This window comes from Cololabis saira, chromosome 20, assembly GCF_033807715.1.
Source record: "Cololabis saira isolate AMF1-May2022 chromosome 20, fColSai1.1, whole genome shotgun sequence".
NCBI lineage: Eukaryota > Metazoa > Chordata > Actinopteri > Beloniformes > Belonidae > Cololabis > Cololabis saira.
In genome coordinates this window covers 37,755,766-37,775,488 of record NC_084606.1, presented here as the reverse complement: position 1 = coordinate 37,775,488, position 19,723 = coordinate 37,755,766, and the positions used below count along the sequence as shown (strand labels likewise).

At 41.4% G+C, this 19,723-nt stretch overlaps 1 protein-coding gene across 4 annotated transcripts in view; it reads left to right on the top strand.

The window, feature by feature from the left end:
- rtn3 (reticulon 3) overlaps positions 1 to 19,723 on the top strand; it is a 45,597-nt gene that overhangs the window by 10,275 nt on the left and 15,599 nt on the right. The window contains exons 2-5 of one of the 4 annotated variants that reach the window (XM_061709462.1): positions 2,098 to 2,145; positions 9,454 to 9,785; positions 10,149 to 12,273; positions 18,137 to 18,344. In XM_061709462.1, the coding sequence (XP_061565446.1) occupies positions 2,098 to 2,145; positions 9,454 to 9,785; positions 10,149 to 12,273; positions 18,137 to 18,344 (2,713 nt within the window). Of the gene's footprint in view, positions 1 to 2,097; positions 2,146 to 9,453; positions 9,792 to 10,148; positions 12,274 to 18,136; positions 18,345 to 19,723 lie in introns of all 4 variants that reach the window. The other 3 variants (XM_061709461.1, XM_061709463.1, XM_061709464.1) reach the window with 3 other exon arrangements.

Sequence of the window (19,723 nt, the reverse complement as noted above, 5' to 3'; positions counted from 1 at the left end):
TCATTTCAGTGAAATAGAGCAGGATTTGTCTGAAGACGAACACCATCTTTTTAAATTCTGATTCCAATGATGAACCAGATCAGGGAAATGCTATTTTTATTCCTCCAAGCAAGACATTCATGTAAAAAAAAATCATGAAATACAGTGGTCATCATCCCTAAATATGTGTCAGGCAGAACTGTCCGCAGAGAACATAATAAAGACAGACACTAGGAGGGCAGGGAGTTGTGTGACTGACGGTAAACTTTTGAGCTGGTCATGTCACATTCAATACAGAAAGTCATTCTGGAAAAGACTAAATCTAGAAGGTCAGGCATGTTTTGGGGCAGAAGTTTTTGGAGCTGGACAAAACACTTTTGGATGCGTATTTGGGGCTCCTCATCCTGGCTGGGGTCTAAGAGTTGAAGGATGAATTGACTGCTAGTGTGTGGGATGCAGAAACAGGCAGGGCTATATTTAGAGGCACAAAGTCTCCCAAGACTTTTCACATTTTCTCCAGAGTAATCCCATTTGATAATTGAGAGAAAAGGCTGGTAGATGGGAGAGAGACAAGCTGTCAGCTATTAGGACAGTGTGGGACGAGTGGGGAGAGCAACTTCCACTACTCTACAACCCAGGCCCAAATATCACGCTGGATGAAAGGCCATTTAGGCAATACATGCCTTCCAAAGCAGCTAAATACGGGATAAAAATCAGTTATGCACTGAACATTAGGGAGTTAGGGTTGGGGGTGTTTTTATATGTTGCTCTTTCAAAAATAATGAAGTACATTAACCCTTGTGATGTCTTTGGGTCAAGGGAGGGTGAAGGGAGAAAAGAAGGAATGAAGGAAAGAAGGAAGTAAGGAAGCAAGTAGGAAAGGAAGTAAGGAAGGGAGGAAAGATGGAAGGGAGGAAAGAAAGAAGTAAGGAAGAAAGGAGAAAAGAAGGAAGGAAGTGGGGGAAGGGAGAAAAGATGGAAGGAAGGGAGGAAGGAAGGAAGGAAGAAAGGAGAAAAGAAGGAAGGAAGTAGGAAAGGGGGAAAAGAAAGAAGGAAGTAGGAAAGGGAGTAAGGAAGGAAGAAAAGATGGAAGGGAGGGAGAAAGAAAGGAAAGAAGGGAGAAAAGGAAAGAAGGGAGGGAGGGAGGAAGTAGGAAAGGGAGTAAGGAAGGAAGAAAAGATGGAAGGGAGGGAGAAAGAAGGGAGAAAAGGAAAGAAGGGAGGGAGGGAGGAAGGAAGGAATGGATAAAAGAAGGAAGGAAAAGCAAAGAAGGTAATAAAGGAACGAATGACGGAAGGGAGGTAGGAAGAAAAAGGAGTAAAGGAGGATAAAAAGGGAGGAAAAGAGGAAAGGAAGGAGAAAGCAGGAGGAAAGGACGACAGGAGAATGAGGTCATTTTGACCCAAAGACAGTACCAGGGTTGAGTTGGCTGTAGAGTAGGTGCGTGTCCATCTTTGTCTAGATCTCCTATCATGCTTGTGTCTCTTCTTCAAATGTTTTTCCAGTATGTTTGTTTGAATCATGACATACACGCCATTTTTGTGTTGATAGTGCTTCGTAGATCATTCATTCTTTTAGAGGCTATTTAAATCATCTCCACTGTGTCATCTTAGTAGAAAAGCCATATATAGATGAGATGTTTTTACACACCACTAGTTGTCTTCTTTTCTTTTCACTTGACTCTTGGGTCAATGGGCATTGCTTTAGAACCAGTATTTTCATTTCTTTACAGTCCAAAAGTGTGATAGTATATATAGGAGCACGGATAGTTGACGGCTGGACAATTTGCCCATTTCTGTAGTAGAGTGTCTATGAAATCTTTGTTCTTGTAAAATAAGTGTTTTTGTCCATTTCATATTTTAAATGTTTAGTATACGTAGCAAATCCACGTATGTGTTATTGTAGGTTTGCTGACGCTCATGCGGTGAGCATGTGCATTGGGTATCCCGTTAACGACGGCACTTCTGGTCTTCCATTTAAAGAATTTTGTGTTGTATTTAGAGCTGTTAAGATTGAATAAGTAAACCTTTGCATTGTCTTGATTGCAAAGGATGATTGGGGGATAGGAGTCCCTTTTCTTCTAGGTTGATCATTCTTCTGTCCTTTTGATTTTTTCAGATTCCTTTCTTTCCTCTTCGCCTGTATCTCTCATTCCGTCTCCTCAAGGCAAGTGTATGGTTCTCTTACGCTGCTCGCCTGCTCTATCCCTCTGTACTGTTTTCTCTCACTGGCCTGTCGCTGTACTGCTCTACTTCATCCCTGTTTCTGGTGCCCCTCTCCTGCTCCAATAAGAACGCAACAAGCGTAGAAGATAAAGGGCCAATCCCAATACACCTTCTACTTTCTACCACTAGCCCTAAAAAAGAAGCCATAGATTTTAGGGCACTTGAAATCTTCCCAGGGGCCTGTCCCAATACTCCCACTACTCCTACTTTCAGCACCACCCCTAAAATCTCAGAGCAGCAGCAGCTCACGGCCGGGTCGACCTGCGCCGTCGTCCCGGGGAGAAACCTGCAGCTCTGTGGAGAATTACCGCTGGCTGAAATAAATCATTTAGGAAGATAAATGTTGGTTTAATAGATGAAATCTAACAGTTGTAGCTACGCCTGTTAAGAAATTTGCTCCAAAAATTTCGGGATTTCTGCCTGCCGGCTCGGGAGCTGATTTATGGGTCCGCGTTAAAAGCGACGCAGAGCCTACGGCGTAGGGTACGGCGTACAGCGCGCGTTGCCGCGTAACCGACGCCGTAGGCTCTGCGTTGGTGTAACGCAGAACCATAAATCAGCCTATATTCTGGCGAGGTTTGAAAAAGACTTTGCAACAACGGGCAAAAGAGTGATTATGTACATTCACTGAGTGAATATTATGAAAGTAAAATATATATTTCTCGCTAGAAATGTAATCAAAACGCCTTTATGCAGAAACTTACTCAAAATATTGATTTTATTCACTAAAAAATAAGAAATGTCCGGCATGTTTTTTTTTTGATTCAGTCCGCAAATGACGACGAAAAGCATTCTGGGAAATTTTTCTGTCCCTAGATAAACTAGTCAGCATCGCAAAACCCTCGATCCGTAGGAAGAGATTCATAGCCACTACCCTCGTTTTCTTCACTACCCCTAGGTGGAAAGAGGAATTGGGACACCACTACCCTCACGGGAACACACAAAATTTAGGGGTAGGGCTGAAAAGTAGTGGTAGTGGGAGGATTGGGACAGGGCCATTGTCCCTTCAGTTTTCAAAGCTGTTGGCTCTCAGCTACAACACTAATTGTAAGTTGACCAAATAACTGGATTGCTCCTATTTTTTGAGGGACATAGGATTGGTGATGTATTGTCCCAACTCCCAACCTTTCCTGCAAATGTACAGAACATTTTGAAAAATGCCCCCCTTGATGTATTGACAGGTTAAATTGTCAGGTCATTTTTACAGCATTCATGAATCACTTAAGCCTGAGCAGCAGTAGGTCTGCCATCAAAGCTTTTACAGACATTTATATATAATATAAATGAACATATCTCCTTTTCCCATTAGAGCAATCAGATAAATTGGCCCGAGTTGAGAGTCATTACCTCCAATTTGAACCAGTCCATCTCCACTTGACAACTCGCACTTATGAGTTGCTCTCGCTTATGTCCACGCCCCCCCAGCCCCCCACCTATTTCCTTCTTTATCAGCTGCTAGCAAACACTATTTAGGCCATCTTCTCTCACTGTAGGTTCAGGATAATCCCAAGATTGCCACCTTATTTTAAGAAAGCAGAGAAGTTCAAGTTCACACTGTGCACAAAAGAGCAGAAACCTAAAAGTAGACCAGCTTTGGTTCCCGTGGGGGAATGTTATGTTCCTTCCTTCCTGCTGGCCTAGTATCTGCACACCCCACCCCCAGTTTGTACTGGATCTCGGAGGACGAGTGGCACTGGAGATTTCATCCACCACCAAGTGACCCGGCCTGCCATCGCCTGTAGACGCTCACTCACTCTCCAACCCATTATTTGCTTATGGCTTTGCAGGCTTTGTGCATGCCTCAGATCACTGCTTTTATAGTACAAAAAAATAGGTTTTCTTTCATAACCTTTTTTTTTTTTTTTTTTTTGCCTTCTTGACATGTGGTTTTAAGCAGTGATACAATTCTGTGACCGAGTGGTGTTTAATTGAGGTCGGGTTAAGCGTAGAGCAATTTGATATATATATTTATTTATTTATTATATTTAAAACAAAAAAAATCCCTAAGTTTATCGCCTCAGACAAAGATCACAGATCACGCAAAATTTGTCAAATCGCACACAAACAATATCAGACAATATAGTGTTATCGGAAGCTTAAGATATCAATTATTTTTGACGTCAGCCAACCACAATTACCATTTTGCTGCAAATGCATCATTCTGCTTCTTTTCAAAACCGCTTCTTTTCTCATTGTTTTGGTTCCTAAGTGATGTGGACGTGCGTTACCGTCTGATAATAGACCCAGGGTTGTTTTGACTTCCGGAAGATCCTTTTCAAATTATTGCCATTTAAAAATGTATTGACCAAATCTACCCTTCTTTGAACAGCAGAGGTGTCTTTTAATTCCATGTTTAAATTTTTTGCTACGCCAACTGAATCGTCTTCTACTTCATGACATGATTTCTAGGCTTATGTGATTTGAGAAAAAAAAAAAAGGTATTTAGATCCATGAGATGACAGAACACAAATGGAACATTTCTGGTTTCCTGTGCTTCTTCCAGCGGTCATCACTATTTGATGATAACTCTTATTGGCACTTTCATTGACTACGTTTACGTGCAGTCAAAATTCGGGTTATTGCTAATATTTCGGTTACTGAAACATTGGGAATATTCCGTTTACATGGTAATTAATCATTGGGGATATCTGGATCGAACCAGCGACGCACGGAGAACATGATGACGCAATTAACGTAATTTCTGCTTCTTCTTCCTGTATCCAAATTCAAAACAAATGCTGCTTCACGCAACTTTTCTCTCACCTTCTTGTAAATCTTCTATCCCGGTACTTTCTACCGTCTACAAATACAGAAATGTTCATATCCTTCATTACATTTATGAAGTGATTAGTTTCCTCCTGGTCTTGGTTTCTCCGTGTTTATAAGAACTTCCTGGACTCAAAAGACCAGGATTCCTTGTGAACAGAACATGAGCAGAAAACAATTCCTGTTCCATTTGATGGGGATATTCCGTTTGGCGTTTACATGACCCAATATTCGGGTTTTAAAAAGAGTAACCCAGGGGTCATATTGGGGTTTTTAAAAACCTGAATATGAGCAAATTCGGGTTATTCAAAGGGATTATTGGTGTTTACATGGCCGTGCAAATTCGGGTTATTGCCAATATTCGGGTTTTAAAAGGGTTATTGATGCATGGAAACACAGTCACTGCGGCTACGGTCCTTCTGCAGCGGTCGCAGGTTCCAATCCCAGCCTGCGCACCTTTACTGCATGTCATCTCCAATCTCTCTCTCTACCCCCTTCCTGTCTGCAACTTGAATAAAAGGCCACTAGAGCCCAAAAAAAAAAATTACCAGCATGAAATCCACGTACATGACACTTTTTAGTCCACAAATCAGATGCAGGATGATGCCTAAGTAGTGCCTTTTTTTTAAGGTGCAAAGGCTTTGAGTACTTTTTCTGCTGTTAACTTGTTTCTCCAATCAGTTGGAGCAAAGTTGGCCCAGTGCTGTGTAGCTGTTGTGCATGGATTGTCACAACATTAGCTGTTTGGGAATTTGTTTACAAGGATAGAGCCAAGAGAATACAATGCTGCTGGCGAGATGGAAAGTCCATTCATGTGCCCAGTTTGAACAAGGCCTGGCATTGTGGAGCAGAGGAGGTGGCAGTCTTATCCAAGACAAAGTTTACCAGTCACTAGTAAAAAGGACTGTTTGCAGAGTTGTAGAAAGGATTCGCTAACAAGGGACCTAACAATGCAGGATTTGCTGTCATATACACCTTTTTTCAATAGTGAGATTTTACAAAATCACATGGAATTAAAATAATACCTTGTCCTTAAAACTTCTTAAAACCAACACCATGAAAACCAACACACTACCTGGGCAGAAATATCACACTCATGCATTTTTGTTGGACCACCTTTGACTTTGGCTACATGTATTCTGAGTTGTTTTTTTTTAAGCCAAGATTGATGGAGGGAGAGTTGGACCTAGCACATCCTGAAGACTCACACTGAGGTTAACTGCTAGGTTTCAATAATACACGACACAGCTATAATTTCAATTAAAGCTGCAAGCAGCGATGAACGGGCCCTCACACTCATGACCCAGACATGACACCACCCACGACTTCCTATGTCAAACCATTCAAAAGTTATGCCAGAAAATAGGGACTATCAAATATTGACCAATCAGAAGAAGGGGCGGGGCTAATTCAGGCCAATGAAGGTCAAGGACTCAATACCGAGTCCGATGACACCACCCACGACTCTCTATGTCAAACCATTCAAAAGTTATGGTAGCGAAAAGTATTTTAGGGGGCGCTGTTGAGCCATTAGGCCACACCCTTTAATGCAAACCATGAAATATCAAATTTATCGCCAGGCCTGGCTTGCATGCAAAATTTGGTGACTTTTGGGTAACTATCAAATATGGACCAACCAGATGAAGGGAGGCACGCTTTTTGGCGTCTAGCGTCGCCACGGTAACGCTTTTGACTGAGAAAAGTAATGCGCGTCGTCGCAGGATGGAGACACATATTTTGATGTATAACACATCTGGGTGCACGATACGGTTTGGGCTCTGAAGCAGCTGAAGAAATGGCATAAATTTCGACGACGATTAATTCAAAATGTTTAAAATGGCTGACTTCCTGTTCGGTTTGGGCCATGGCGCCAAGAGACTTTTCTTTAAGTAGCGCCATGATACAGGTGTGTACCGATTTTCGTGCATGTACGTTAAACCGTATAGTGGGGCTTGAGGCGCAAAGTTTTCTAGGGGGAGCTGTTGAGCCTTTTTGCCACGCCCATTAATGTAAACCATGAAATATCACATTTTTCGCCAGGCCTGGCTTGGTGGAAAATTTGGTAACTTTTGGGGCACGTTTAGGGGGAAAAAAGGCCCTCATTTCGTCAGAAGGATAAAAATAATAAAAATTCCTACCGATACAATAGGGCCTTCGCACTGTAAGTGCTCGGGCCCTAATAACCTGCTAAGTTGTTTAATTTGCTTGAAGCAGACCAAAACCTTGGCCCGTCCAGTTTCTTTTCCACTAGCACAGGATACGTCATCTGTCACACACCGTTAAAGGAACAAGAAGCTTTTATAAATCATTATCAGAGCAACTAACAGTTACTCCGCTAACATGTCATCTTGGGCATTGTGCACATGATCAATCAAATGTTAATATTTCTTGATGAATACATAAAACCTTGGGAATGAAAAGGGTGTACTTTTTCACATGACTGTACTTGAATAAGAAACATGTGGAACTTGTATGAAGAAGATACAGCCCTGAACATTGTGTATATAAAGTTTTTATGAGGACAATTTAAAAAAAAAAATGTTTTATAGGTTTTTTTGCGGCTATAGCGGCCTTTATTCAAAGTGTAAATAGGAAAGGGGTAGAGAGAGAGAGAATGGAGACAAATTAATTAATTATTCTCAAACCCTTATGACTTGGCATGGAGAGATGTTTTTCATTTTACTTGATTAGTCAACACTTTTCCACAATGATGGCTAAAAGTATGATTTTGGGAACCACTTTTATAGGTTTATCAAGGATTTATGAGAACTTTCTTTCTTTTTTTTTGGTGAAACATCCATTAAATTAAGATCAATCATCTTTATGCTGACTTTACTCATGAATGAGTATTTATTTACTTATGTTTAGCCTTTTGTCTTTTGATTCAGCGTTATTGCAGTCTTCCAGGTCTTCATACTTGAACTGGGTTGTGTGTCAGTCAGTCAGTTCACTAACCACGTTATGGCTTTTGCACAAAAGCCAAAGAGGAATTGACACATTTTTCTTGAGTTTATGACAATTGTGCTGCTGTTCTAGTCCAATGGGATCCTGTGGATAAGACACCAGAGCTTAATTGTGGAGAAACGTGATATTTTCAGATGATTTTATCTCCTGCTGCCATGTTGTGGACAACCACTTATATTAGAATTTGGCCTTCATTACTAATATTATAATATAACTAATAAACATTTATAATGTCGTTTTTATTTAATTGCCAAACGTTATGAAGTTGAGAGAAAATAAGGACTTCCTATAAGGACTTCAGCTTTAGTGTTGGCTCACATCAATCACAAAAAAGGTTTCATTGAGGGGAGAAACAAAATTACAACATAATCGGTCTTCTGTTCATAATTGCACATCCACTTCAGACACTGTGTGGTTATTTCATAATAATATTCTTAATAATAATAATAATAATAATGATGAAAGTAATAAGAATAATACAAATCACAAAGTCAGTGAGTAATCATCTCAATAGTGATTTCAGCGTTGGCCAAAATAAACCAATTTCACTACTGCAGAATAATCGGATGCCAAGCTCTTGATGTTTTAATTCTGTCCTGCGCATTGAATTTATCTTGGTTTCGTGCTCGACATTTCCTCAAATGGATGTTGCTTTTAAACTCTAAACAAGCATTAACTGTGCTTTCAGCATATAATTGGTTCCCATACTGCGATTTTTTTGTTTTTAAAAACCATAAAATATGCTTGCTTTTCTTGGTCTGTAAAGTATGAGATGATGTTGTGATGGTAGAAATTCTAATATTTATATCTGATTATGAATGTTGTCTGGCTTTTTATGGAACACAATCAAACAGTATCCTCCAAATGTATAATAACTCGTATAAACTTGCTCTACGAGTGTATAATAACTCGTATAAACTTTCTCTACGAGTGTATAGGTACTCGTATAAACTTGCTCTTCAAGTGTGTAATAACTCGTATAAACTTGCTCTACGAGTGTGTAATAACTCGTATAAACTTGCTCTACGAGTGTATAATAACTCGTATAAACTTGCTCTTCGAGTGTATAATAACTCGTATAAACTTGCTCTACGAGTGTGTAATAACTCGTATAAACTTGCTCTACGAGTGTGTAATAACTCGTATAAACTTGCTCTTCGAGTGTATAATAACTCGTATAAACTTACTCTACAAAAGTGCAATATCCTCAAAGTTGCAGTGTTAACTGGCAATACTTTACTTTTGGGCAGCTTTATTTGAACATTCAGATTCTTGATAAGTTTCCTTACCAAAGGTTGTTTTATGCCGACATTAAAGAAATAAAGACGAGCATGTGAAAAGTTAAGAACCCACCCATATGAATGTGCCTTACGTTTCCATAATGCAATGCATGTATGCTTGGGCTGCTCCATTATGCCCTATATTAATAATTATAAAAGTGCATGGAATTTAGTGGTAGTGATTTTATTATTTCCCCATTTTTGCCCTCTTTGCTTTCATCCGGGAATGGTAAATCCAGACAAGAGAGTGATCCCCGGTGCCGACAAGACCTGTGAAGGTGTAGCTACATCTCTTCGCTTTCCGTCTCAGCCCGGTTCCTTTTCACCTGGTAATTTTGGGAATGAAGCAGAATCATCAGATGTACAACCGGATTCTCCAATAAAGACGTCACCTGTTTCAGAGCGAATAAAAGCACTTGAAGCTCTTGCTGCTCAAAAGAGGGAACCTGACTTTAGAAGCGACGGAAGTTTTACCCATTTCAAGGACCGCCACCATGAAAAATCTCCCACTGAGAATGCAAAATCTCCCACAGGCATTTCAAAATCTTCTGTGGAAGCCTCAAAATCTTCTGCGGAGGCCTCAAAATTTTCTGCGGAGGCCTCAAAATTTTCTGCAGAGGCCTCAAAATCTTCTGCGGTGACCTCAAAATCCCCTGCAGAGGCCTCAAAATCCCCTGCGGAGGCCTCAAAATCCCCTGCGGAGGCCTCAAAATCCCCTGCGGAGGCCTTAAAATCTTCTTCGGAGGCCTCAAAATCCCCTGCGGAGGCCTCAAAATCCCCTGCGGAAGCCTCAAAATCCCCTGCGGAGGCCTTAAAATCTTCTTCGGAGGCCTCAAAATCTCCTGCGGAGGCCTCAAAATCTCCTGCGGAGGCCTCAAAATCCCCTGCGGAGGCCTCACCAGTTGCACAGAAAATGTGGGGTTTCGTTGATCAGGAGTCACCAGGGTCACCCTTTGAACTACTTGGAGATTTGAGACAGGCAAATGAGTTTGAAGAAACAGAAGAGTGGATGAAGGCTCATTCACCTCCAGGGCCACACTTTGATGCTGTAGAATTAATAAAAGGCACAAACAATGTTCCACCAGCAGAAGGTTCCACCAACATCTGTGCATCCGACACTGTTACCACCTTCGCTGGTGTCCCTGATGCGTTCATGGATTCGCCTGTTGAATCTTCTAAACCGAAGGAGGAGTTCAGTGATGCGCAGAAACAACCTGCAGTTGAGGAGGAGTTTGACATTAGCTTTTTGCCAACGGCCTATGTGTGGGATCCACTGGAAAAATCAGGTGTTCCGGCGCCGTCCAATCTTGATTCGGTGAGTCCACCGGCGCCTCCTGGAGACTTTGCCTCCGATGATAAACAGAACGTTTCAGACAGTCAAACGTCTTTGGTTGAAGACTTGGAGCATCCACAGGCCAGTGAAGTGGACAGCTCAGGAGAGTCAGATGATACTGTTATTGAAGATGGTGTCAGTGCTCCACCGTCTGCACTCCCATCAGATAATTCCACCACTGATCCGTCGTCTACAGTTAGTGATCCTGAAAAGGTGGTCCCGCCTCCCAAGTCTGAGAGGAAGCTAATGACGGTTCCAACAATAAATGTTATCGAGACAGATGAGCCAAATTACAGTGACGAGGAGATGGAAATTGAGGCTGAGGAAGATGAGGACTATGAAATTCTAAAAGACCCAGTCAGAGAGATTCCAAAAACTTCAGTGCCAGAGCCAGAAAACGGTACAACTGACACACCCAAAACACGGCCCTTAGAAACAGAATTTATGGAAGGCTACTCGCCTCCGTCCTCTCCTGTGGACTCTGATGCTGAATACTCTCCCAAACACAACATCCTCACATCTAGTCCTGAAACGGGGCATGAGCCATCTCCTTTAACATGTAGCGTCATAACTGAATCAACAGTTTCAGTGGACTCACCATCAGATTTTTCGCAGGCACAAATTGACACATCCGAGACAACATCAAATGAAGTAAGTGATGAGCGTTCCCCTTCTCTGGTCAAAAATGAAGAAAAAAATGAAGAAGTGGATTTCCCGGACAATGATGATGAGTGGTCCGATGAAGTGCAAGATGTCCTGGTTGAACCCTGCAAGAAATCAGCTCCTTACAATCAGTCCAAAGTGGACGAAAAGGAGAGGCCTCCCATTTCTATAAGCAGCTTCATGCAGGATGATATTTATGACAGACAATCATTTGATTATGACTATGATATATCCTCTCCCTTGGAGCACGGTGATGACAAAGGGTTAAGTAATGCAAAGGAGCGGTTTCTTTCTGATCCAACACTAGATGATGTTACCAAGGACATGCCATGTCTCGACAGTGCCATTTCAATGATTACTGATGAAGACAAGTCATCACTGGAAGAATATCCCCAGAACCCATATTCCTGTTTCCAAACCGAGACACGAAGCAGCAGCAGCAATGAGCAGGACTTTAAGGACATGTCCACCAACATTGCAGCAGATAACATGAAAAATGACAACACCCTTCCATCTCCAAAATCGGGTTCAAACGTCCAGCAAGAAACGAAAGCAGACCTTAATGCACCCGACACATCGAGCAGCCAAGACGGAATCAACGACGACTCGTCCGTTCCTGAACCTATGGACAGTTTTGTGGAGTTCATGAGGGAGTGCCTAAAATCAAGGCAGGATGAAGATCCCGAAGATGTCCACCAAGCCGTTTCCTCCGAAAATGAGGTCAGCAGAACCAGTTTGCTTCCTTCCCAAATCTCTCCAAGCTCGGTGATGGATCTTGAACAAGAAAAGCTCACCATCACTGCTCTCAAAGAGCTGGGTAGCAGTCAAGACGAACAGTTTGATAACCTCCAGCCAAAGCAATTGGATGAGAATCGCGTTAACCCTACTGCTGCGTCTGCACAGCCACTTTCCCTTACAGCGGTTCCTGATCCCTCCTGTTCCCAAAGGAACCGTGTGTTCGATGACACGAACCCCCCAGAGGTGGAAACCATAGACGAATGGGTGGCTGAAGCCTACCATCTCGCTGAGCATGTCTTGACAGCAATACTAACCCACTTATCAGGTAACATCTCTTCTCTCTGGGCATTAGGCCTGCTAACCTCACGCATTCCCCTCAGAGGAATTATCTTTCTCAAGTTGCACCCTCTCACACTTTGCTTCTTTTCAAAACTTTCTTTTTTTTGTGTTCAAAACAACTCTTGCTCACTGTCCATTGGGCCAATAGATAAATGGCTGCTGTTATGTGGTTACTAGCCGGGGGGGGCGTGAAGAAAAACACATCGCTGTTTATAAATGTTTAAGTAATTAAATGAAAATACTACCAGACCTTTTTCTTTGATCGGATACTAGATGACCAGCCAGAGAGCTGTGAGCATGCAAAAACTTTCCCAAAACTTCTATTCTAATGGCGCTTTTCCACTAGTACCTACTCAGCCCGACTCCGCTCGCCTCGGTTTGGTTCTTTCCCACTAGGGGTCTAACGTGCAGAGTACATACTTTTCTGTAACTATTCTGCCGATGTTCTAAGCGGCTGAGTCGGCTGTATCTGACATCATCACACTACAGACCACTGATTGGTCGGGGGGTTGGAGTCAGACGTCTGAGTCAGGAGGAGGAAATCAGAGAAAGAGACTGACGGATTCTGGTTCATCTTATTCTACATGGCAGCAAAAGTCTGTTTCATGATCCAACTCTGAGGTGCAGATGTTCATAAACCTGGTGCTGAGGAGAGAATTAAAAATGGATCTAGACGGTGATAAGGAACGACCAGATCTACCAGGAGCTCTGTCTCTTCATAGCTGCTCACGGCTCCAGCTGACTTTTCAGCAGCGCAGAGCGTTGCCGCTTGAAGTTTCTCTCACTCATTTTTTAACTTGGTATGGAACACAAACCACAGACCCAGCAGCACATCTATCGTCTCCTCCAGGTTCTACATCTTTAGGTTATGGACAGGGCAGGTTGAAAATAGTTTGCTTTAAAGTAACGTTAAAACATTATTTATAATTGAGAAACCTGTTTATCAGGAATCATACCTTATAGGCAGAGAAACATATTGTACCCCCACAAGCCTGTACTTGCTATCTTATCTACCATATCCCTGTGGCACCAAGGCGAGGAATAGTTTTTAAGACATATTTTAAGAAATTTAAGATTAAGATTCCCAGAATATTCAAATTTTTTTAGATAGGATATTTGAGTTTTCTTAAGCTGTAAGCCATGATCAGCAATATTAAAATAATAAAAGGCTTGCAATATTTCAGTTGATTTGTAATGAATCCAGAATGTATGACATTTTAGTTTTTGTAATTGCATTACAGACAATCACAATATTCTAATTTTCTGAGACAGTCCTGTAGCATGCCAACGCTGAAAACCTTCCTCTTCTTGTGTCGACGTCTGTAACAGTTAAGGCAGCTCAGTTACACTGCGGCCTTCCGGCTCCAGTGCTGTTAAGATGCAAAGTCTTTATGGTTGGAAAATAGATGGGTTATGACATCAGGAGGTTTGCAGTCTTGAAGTACAAATGATCTCACAGTCACAGACCTTGTGAATTAGCATGTGAGCACGGGGCACTAGGCGTTACACACCAGAGGGCAAGGAGTGTAGCACCCTATGATGTAATAATTTCCTATAATTTAATAATTTCCTAAAAATGTAATAACGCCTGAAAATGTAATAAAACTTGCACTTAACTCAATCGAAAATGTAATAAAACCCAATAATGTAATAACTTCACCCATAATGTAATAACATTTTTACCAATAATGTAATTCCTTATTACGTTATTGGGAATTTATTACATGGAACTCAAAGTCTCTATAACATTCTTAGATACTTAAAACACAAAATGTCGAACTCTTTTCAGGCGTTATTACATTTTCAGGAAATTATTCCATTATAGGGTGAACACTCCAGAATCCCACTAGAGCTGCACAGGGACGCATGTTTGAACCCAAACTGTAATGCTAAAGCAACAACACTGCTCATATTGTCATACATATTTGAAAAGGTTGTCTTGTTTTGGATTGCAGGTGCATAATTAGACTTTAACTCTTGACAAGCATGGGTGATTATGGTATACTAAAACTAGACTCCAGCTCTAAGAGGTAACTATAGTGCATACATACTGGCTGCATATTGTGTAGTGATGGCCCCCAGCCCATTTTAGCTCGTCCCCCCGTCCTGTCCTTGTCGAGCTCGCCAGTGATCCTAGACAGAGACTTAACACAGGTTTAAATATGGTGGCCGAGTGTTGGCTTGCAGGAATTCTGAAAGTCAGGCAGTACAGTCAATCCCCAGTGTCAGGTTTCTGCCTCAATGTGACTTTCCACAGCACTCCTGGTTCAGTCCATGGTGGGATTCAGGAAGTCAGGGAGTCGTGTCTTAAAGAGTAAAGAGTAAAGACTCATGTCTCTTTTAGTGGGCCACTTGTTTTTACATTTTAGTTTGTAGAATTGGCTGTTTGTGAAATTATTTAATGATGGTTTAAAAAGAAAACTAGTTTTGGATTCCCAGTATCACTTGTGACTGAGTGCTGAAGGTCATGTGGTTCCTCCACCACCACTCACACAAGAGTCTTTTATTAATACGCCCCCCCTTTCTCAGAGAAGTAAAATAGACATGATGAAGAGAGAAAAAACATTTGAAAGAGCAATGCTTTCCAGCATGCAACTGCCTTGTATTGAAGCTCCTGAATTCAGAACTAAAGCACATAAACCAGGGGACCAATCCTGGTCCTCGGGGGCCGGTGTCCTGCAGGTTTTACACTTCTCTCTGCTTTAACCCTGGGACTGTCTTTGGGTCAAAATGACCTCATTCTCCTGTTCCTCCTTTCCCTCCTTCCTTCCTTCCTTCCTTCCTTCCTTCCTTCCTTCCTTCCTTCCTTCCTTCCTTCCTTCCTTTTCTCCCTTCCTTCCTTCCTTCCTTCCTTTTCTCCCTTCCTTCCTTCTTTCTTTTCTTCCTTCCTTCCTTCCTTCTTTACTTCCTTCCTTATTTTTTCCCTGCCTTCTTTCCTCCTTTCTTTCTTTCCTCCCTTCTTTCCTTCCTTCCTTCTTTTCTTTCTTCCTTCCTTCTTTCTTTCCTCCCTTCTTTCCTTCCTTCCTTCCTTCCTTCCTTCTTTTCTCCCTTCCTTTCTTCCTTCTTTCCTTCCTTCCTTCTTTTCTCCTTTCCTTTCTTTCCTTCCTTCTTTTCTTTCTTCCTTCCTTCTTTCCCCCCTTCTTTCCTTCCTCCCTTCTTTCTTTCCTTCCTTCTTTCTTTTCTTCCTTCCTTCCTTCCTTCCTTCCTTCCTTCCTTCCTTCCTTCCTTCCTTCCTTCCTTCCTTCCTTCTTTTCTCCTTTCTTTCCTTCTTTCCTTATTTTTGCCATTCCTTCCTTCCTTCCTTCCTTCCTTCCTTCTTTTCTCCTTTCTTTCCTTCTTTCCTTATTTTTGCCATTCCTTCCTTCTTTCCTCCCTTCTTTCCTTCCTTCCTTCTTTTCTCCTTTCCTTTCTTCCTTCTTTCCTTCCTTTCTTCCTTCTTTCCTTCCTTCCTTTCTTTCTTCATTCCTTCTTTCCTCTCTTCTTTCCTTCCTTCCTTCCTTCTTTTCTCCCTTCTTTCCTTCTTTCCTTATTTTTTTCCTTCCTTCCTTCCTTCTTTCCTTCCTTCCTTCTTTCCTCCCTCCTTCCTTGACCCGAACACAGCACAAGGGTTAACACACCTGATTCTAATGAATCATCAGCTTGTCATTGAGCTCTGCATAATTCTCTTAAGGACAGTCACTTGTATCCCGGTGCGATGAAGCAGGGAAACCTGTCAAACCTGCAGGACACCGGCCCTCCAGGACCAGGATTGGTGACCCCTGGCATATACAGATAAAGATTATGGGGCTGTTTTTATTCCCATTTTCCCCATCATCTCAAAAATGATCCAATCAGATTATCCTCAGGTCTGAAGTGTGTTGAGAATGAATTTGTCCCGATAACCGGCTCCGAGATGGGTCAGGGCCCACAATCCCAAGTATTAAACTTGTTCAATATTTACAAACACAATCTTTCTGTGTGTGGTGACAAACGACAACGGTTGAGACTCGGAGCAGAATGCAGCAGTTAACACAAATGAACGCCATTAACACAACCATGTATATCTTGATTTTGCCACATGGAGCTTTTTTTTTCAGGATTTTTCTGAACCCTACAGTCAGTACTCGAGTTAATATTACAAATAATAGCGCTGACCAAAACACCTGCAGAAATACTGCAGGAATGACATAGCAGCAGTTAAATGCAGCCTTCTGTAAGCTTGAAATATCCACTGGGCTTACATCAAATACATCAAAACACAACAATAAAAAACACTTTTCTGAACTTATCAATATGCCTTAACAAGAATATTTGTCTTATTTCTAGTTAAAATGTCTCATTTTAGTAAAAAAAATCTCATTACACTTAAAACAAGACTCATCACTGGAAAAAACAACAATTTTCACCTGTTTCAAGTAGATTTTCACTTAAAATAAGTAGAAAAATCTGCCAGTGGAACAAGATTTTTTTGCTTGTAATAAGAAGATAAATCTTGTCCCACTGGCAGATTTTTCTACTTATTTCAAGTGAAAATTTACTTGAAACAGGTGAAAATTGTCAAATAAGTTATTTTTCTGGTGTTATTTTTCTGGTGATGACTCTAAATGTTGAAATAGCAGTAAAACCACATTCATTGATGAAATGACATAAGGGATGGAAAGGAGGGATGACAGTTTTACAGGGGGGATGATTTGGACCGTTTTTATTTCAGGGGGGGTGATTTGGACGGTTTTTATTTCAGGGGGGGATGCCGTCCCCCCTCATCCCCCCTCAACTCCAGGACTGCCTACAGTCCCGAGGCCACCTTCATTTCCTTGTGCTGTACGTCTTCTTCCACCGTGTTGTTTTCCTGTTGTCATGTTTCTTCTTGGCTTTTCTTAGATCACATTTGATCACCAGAGATTTCTGTCTCGGAGGACCAGATTCCTGACTGGCTGCAGGACAGAATAGTAGTGTGTGTTGTGCTGGGAGTACCTGGCGCTCAACGCTGTTGCACATGTGCAATTATCAGCAGAGATAGGAAGAAAGGAAGGAGAGGCCTCACTGTTGAATTTAAAAAAAAATATTGCCGACAATAGTCGACAATTAAATTAATTGCCAACTAACTTTATGATAGATTTTTTTTTCTTCTTTTTTTTCCTGATTCGTCCTCGGGTTCTACTAATCGTTTCCTCCTCCTAAACTGAACATGCATACTAACATCGTTCAGGCTTCTACAGCCATGTTCCTCTTCTCCATGTTAATTCTGAGCTGCTCATGACAGACATTTAGTGAGACACATTCAGGACTTATTAGGAACAGAAAAGATGGAAGGAGGAAATAAGGGAGAAAAGAAGGAAGGAAGGGAGAAAGGAGAAAAGAAGGAAGTAGGAAAGGGGGTAAGGAAGGGAGAAAAGATGGAAGGAAGGAAAAAGAATGGAGAAAAGGAAATAAAGAAGGGAGGGAAGAAGGAAGGAATGGAGAAAATAAGGAAAGAAGGAAGGAAAAGCAAATAAGGTAATAAAGGAATGAATGACAAAAGGGAGGTAGGAAGAAAAAGGAGGAAAATAGGTAAGGAAGAAGGAAAGAGAGAGCAGGAGGAAAGAAGGATGGAAGAATTGGGTCATTTTGACCCAAAGACAACACAAGGGTTAAATAGTTGAATGTGATCAGGTCATCTTGCCCACCTGACCTTTGCTTATCTCAGCTGTGAAGAAATGCAGGTTTTATTGCAGGTTGTTGATGCTGGACTTACTTGATATTTGATTTTACTTAGTTTTTTCCCCCCTGAATTTAATTTCATGGGGCCCAAAATAGCGTGACGTTTGATTGTAGGTGGGAACGAGCGTGGTGAGATGAGCCTAACCCATAGTTCCTCTACCTCTTTGCAGTCAAGGATCTGATCCACTGGCGAGACCCCAAGAAGACGGGGCTGATGTTCGGCCTGTCCCTGCTGGTGCTGCTGTCTCTGGCAGCCTTCAGCGTCATCAGCGTGGTCTCCTACCTGCTGCTCTCGCTGCTCTGCGTCACCATCACCTTCCGCATCTACAAGTCTGTGGTTCAGGCCGTGCAGAAATCCAGCGACGGACACCCCTTCAAGTAAGAGGAGTGTGTGTGTGTGTGTGTGCATCTACAGGACTGTCAGAAAATTAGAATATTGTGATTTTCTGTAATGCAATTACAATTACAATTATATTCTAATTTTCTGAGACAGTCCGGTATGTACTTGTAGAGGTTGAAGACTCCAAAGAGATAACTCTACTATGAATCCATATTTTTTATAAATAAATCTATAAAAATAAATCTACCAAATGTACACACACGTAACAATACACATAATGACATATATCCAGAAGTAGAAGACACGTGTGATAAGTGCCACGGCTCTCCCTGTCACCTCAACCATAGGTTTTTTTCTTTGCCCTGAGCTGAAGGGTTTTTGGACTGGCTATTTTTCCATAATGTCCACTGTTCTTCAAGTAAATCTGCAGCCCGTTGATTGCTATTTTTGGAATTCCTGATGCCTCACTTGCACTAAATTCTTTACAAAAGGACATTTATTATGGATCTATAACAGTCTCATAATTCACAAATGCACACGCCGATCCACAAATGCACAGGACAAGTTTCACACATGCACAGAACAATTCACACGTGCGTAGGACAAGATACACAAATGTATTTTTGATGCACACACAAATATAACCTGATTTACAAACATTTTTTTGTGTGTGAGCTGCGCTGGATTTGTGTGGGACTTTTGAGACTCTCCTGACGTGACTCAATCCACAAATACGTTTTTTTTAACATAAAAGGATCTGCAACCAATCAGATGTCTTCCTTTGTTTCAACCAATCATAAGAGCACAGTTCAAACAGCAGGTGTCTCCGCCCCTTTAATCTGATTGGTTTACGAGTAAATCGTCCACGTGGGGTGCGCTCTTATGATTGGCTGAAATAAAGGAAGACATCTGAAAGTCACACACAAATCCTGCGCAGCTCACAGACAAAAAAACGTTTGTAAATCAGGTTATTTGTGTGTGCATCAAAAATACATTTGTGTATCTTGTCCGACAGGTACGCACGTGTGAATTGTTCTGTGCATTTGTGGATCGGCGTGTGTGCATTTGTGAATTATGAGACTGTTCTAGCTCCATAATTTATATCATACATCCTTACTAGCAAGACGTTGTTTACCGTTGCAATGGAAATCTGCTAAATATCCTTCCATTTCCCGGTGGCTTAAAGACACCATGTTTTTCTTAAAACCGGAGAAAATTAACTATACATTTAGAGGATGTACGGAGAAGTTTTTTTCACAAATGGCAACCCTTTATTTCTTATTTTACAAATGTATTATTTACTACTCTATTTGCTTTTTTGTATTTGAAGTTTTGTATACAGGACTGTCTCAGAAAATTAGAATATTGTGATTTTCTGTAATGCAATTACAAAAACAAAAATGTCATTCATTCTGGA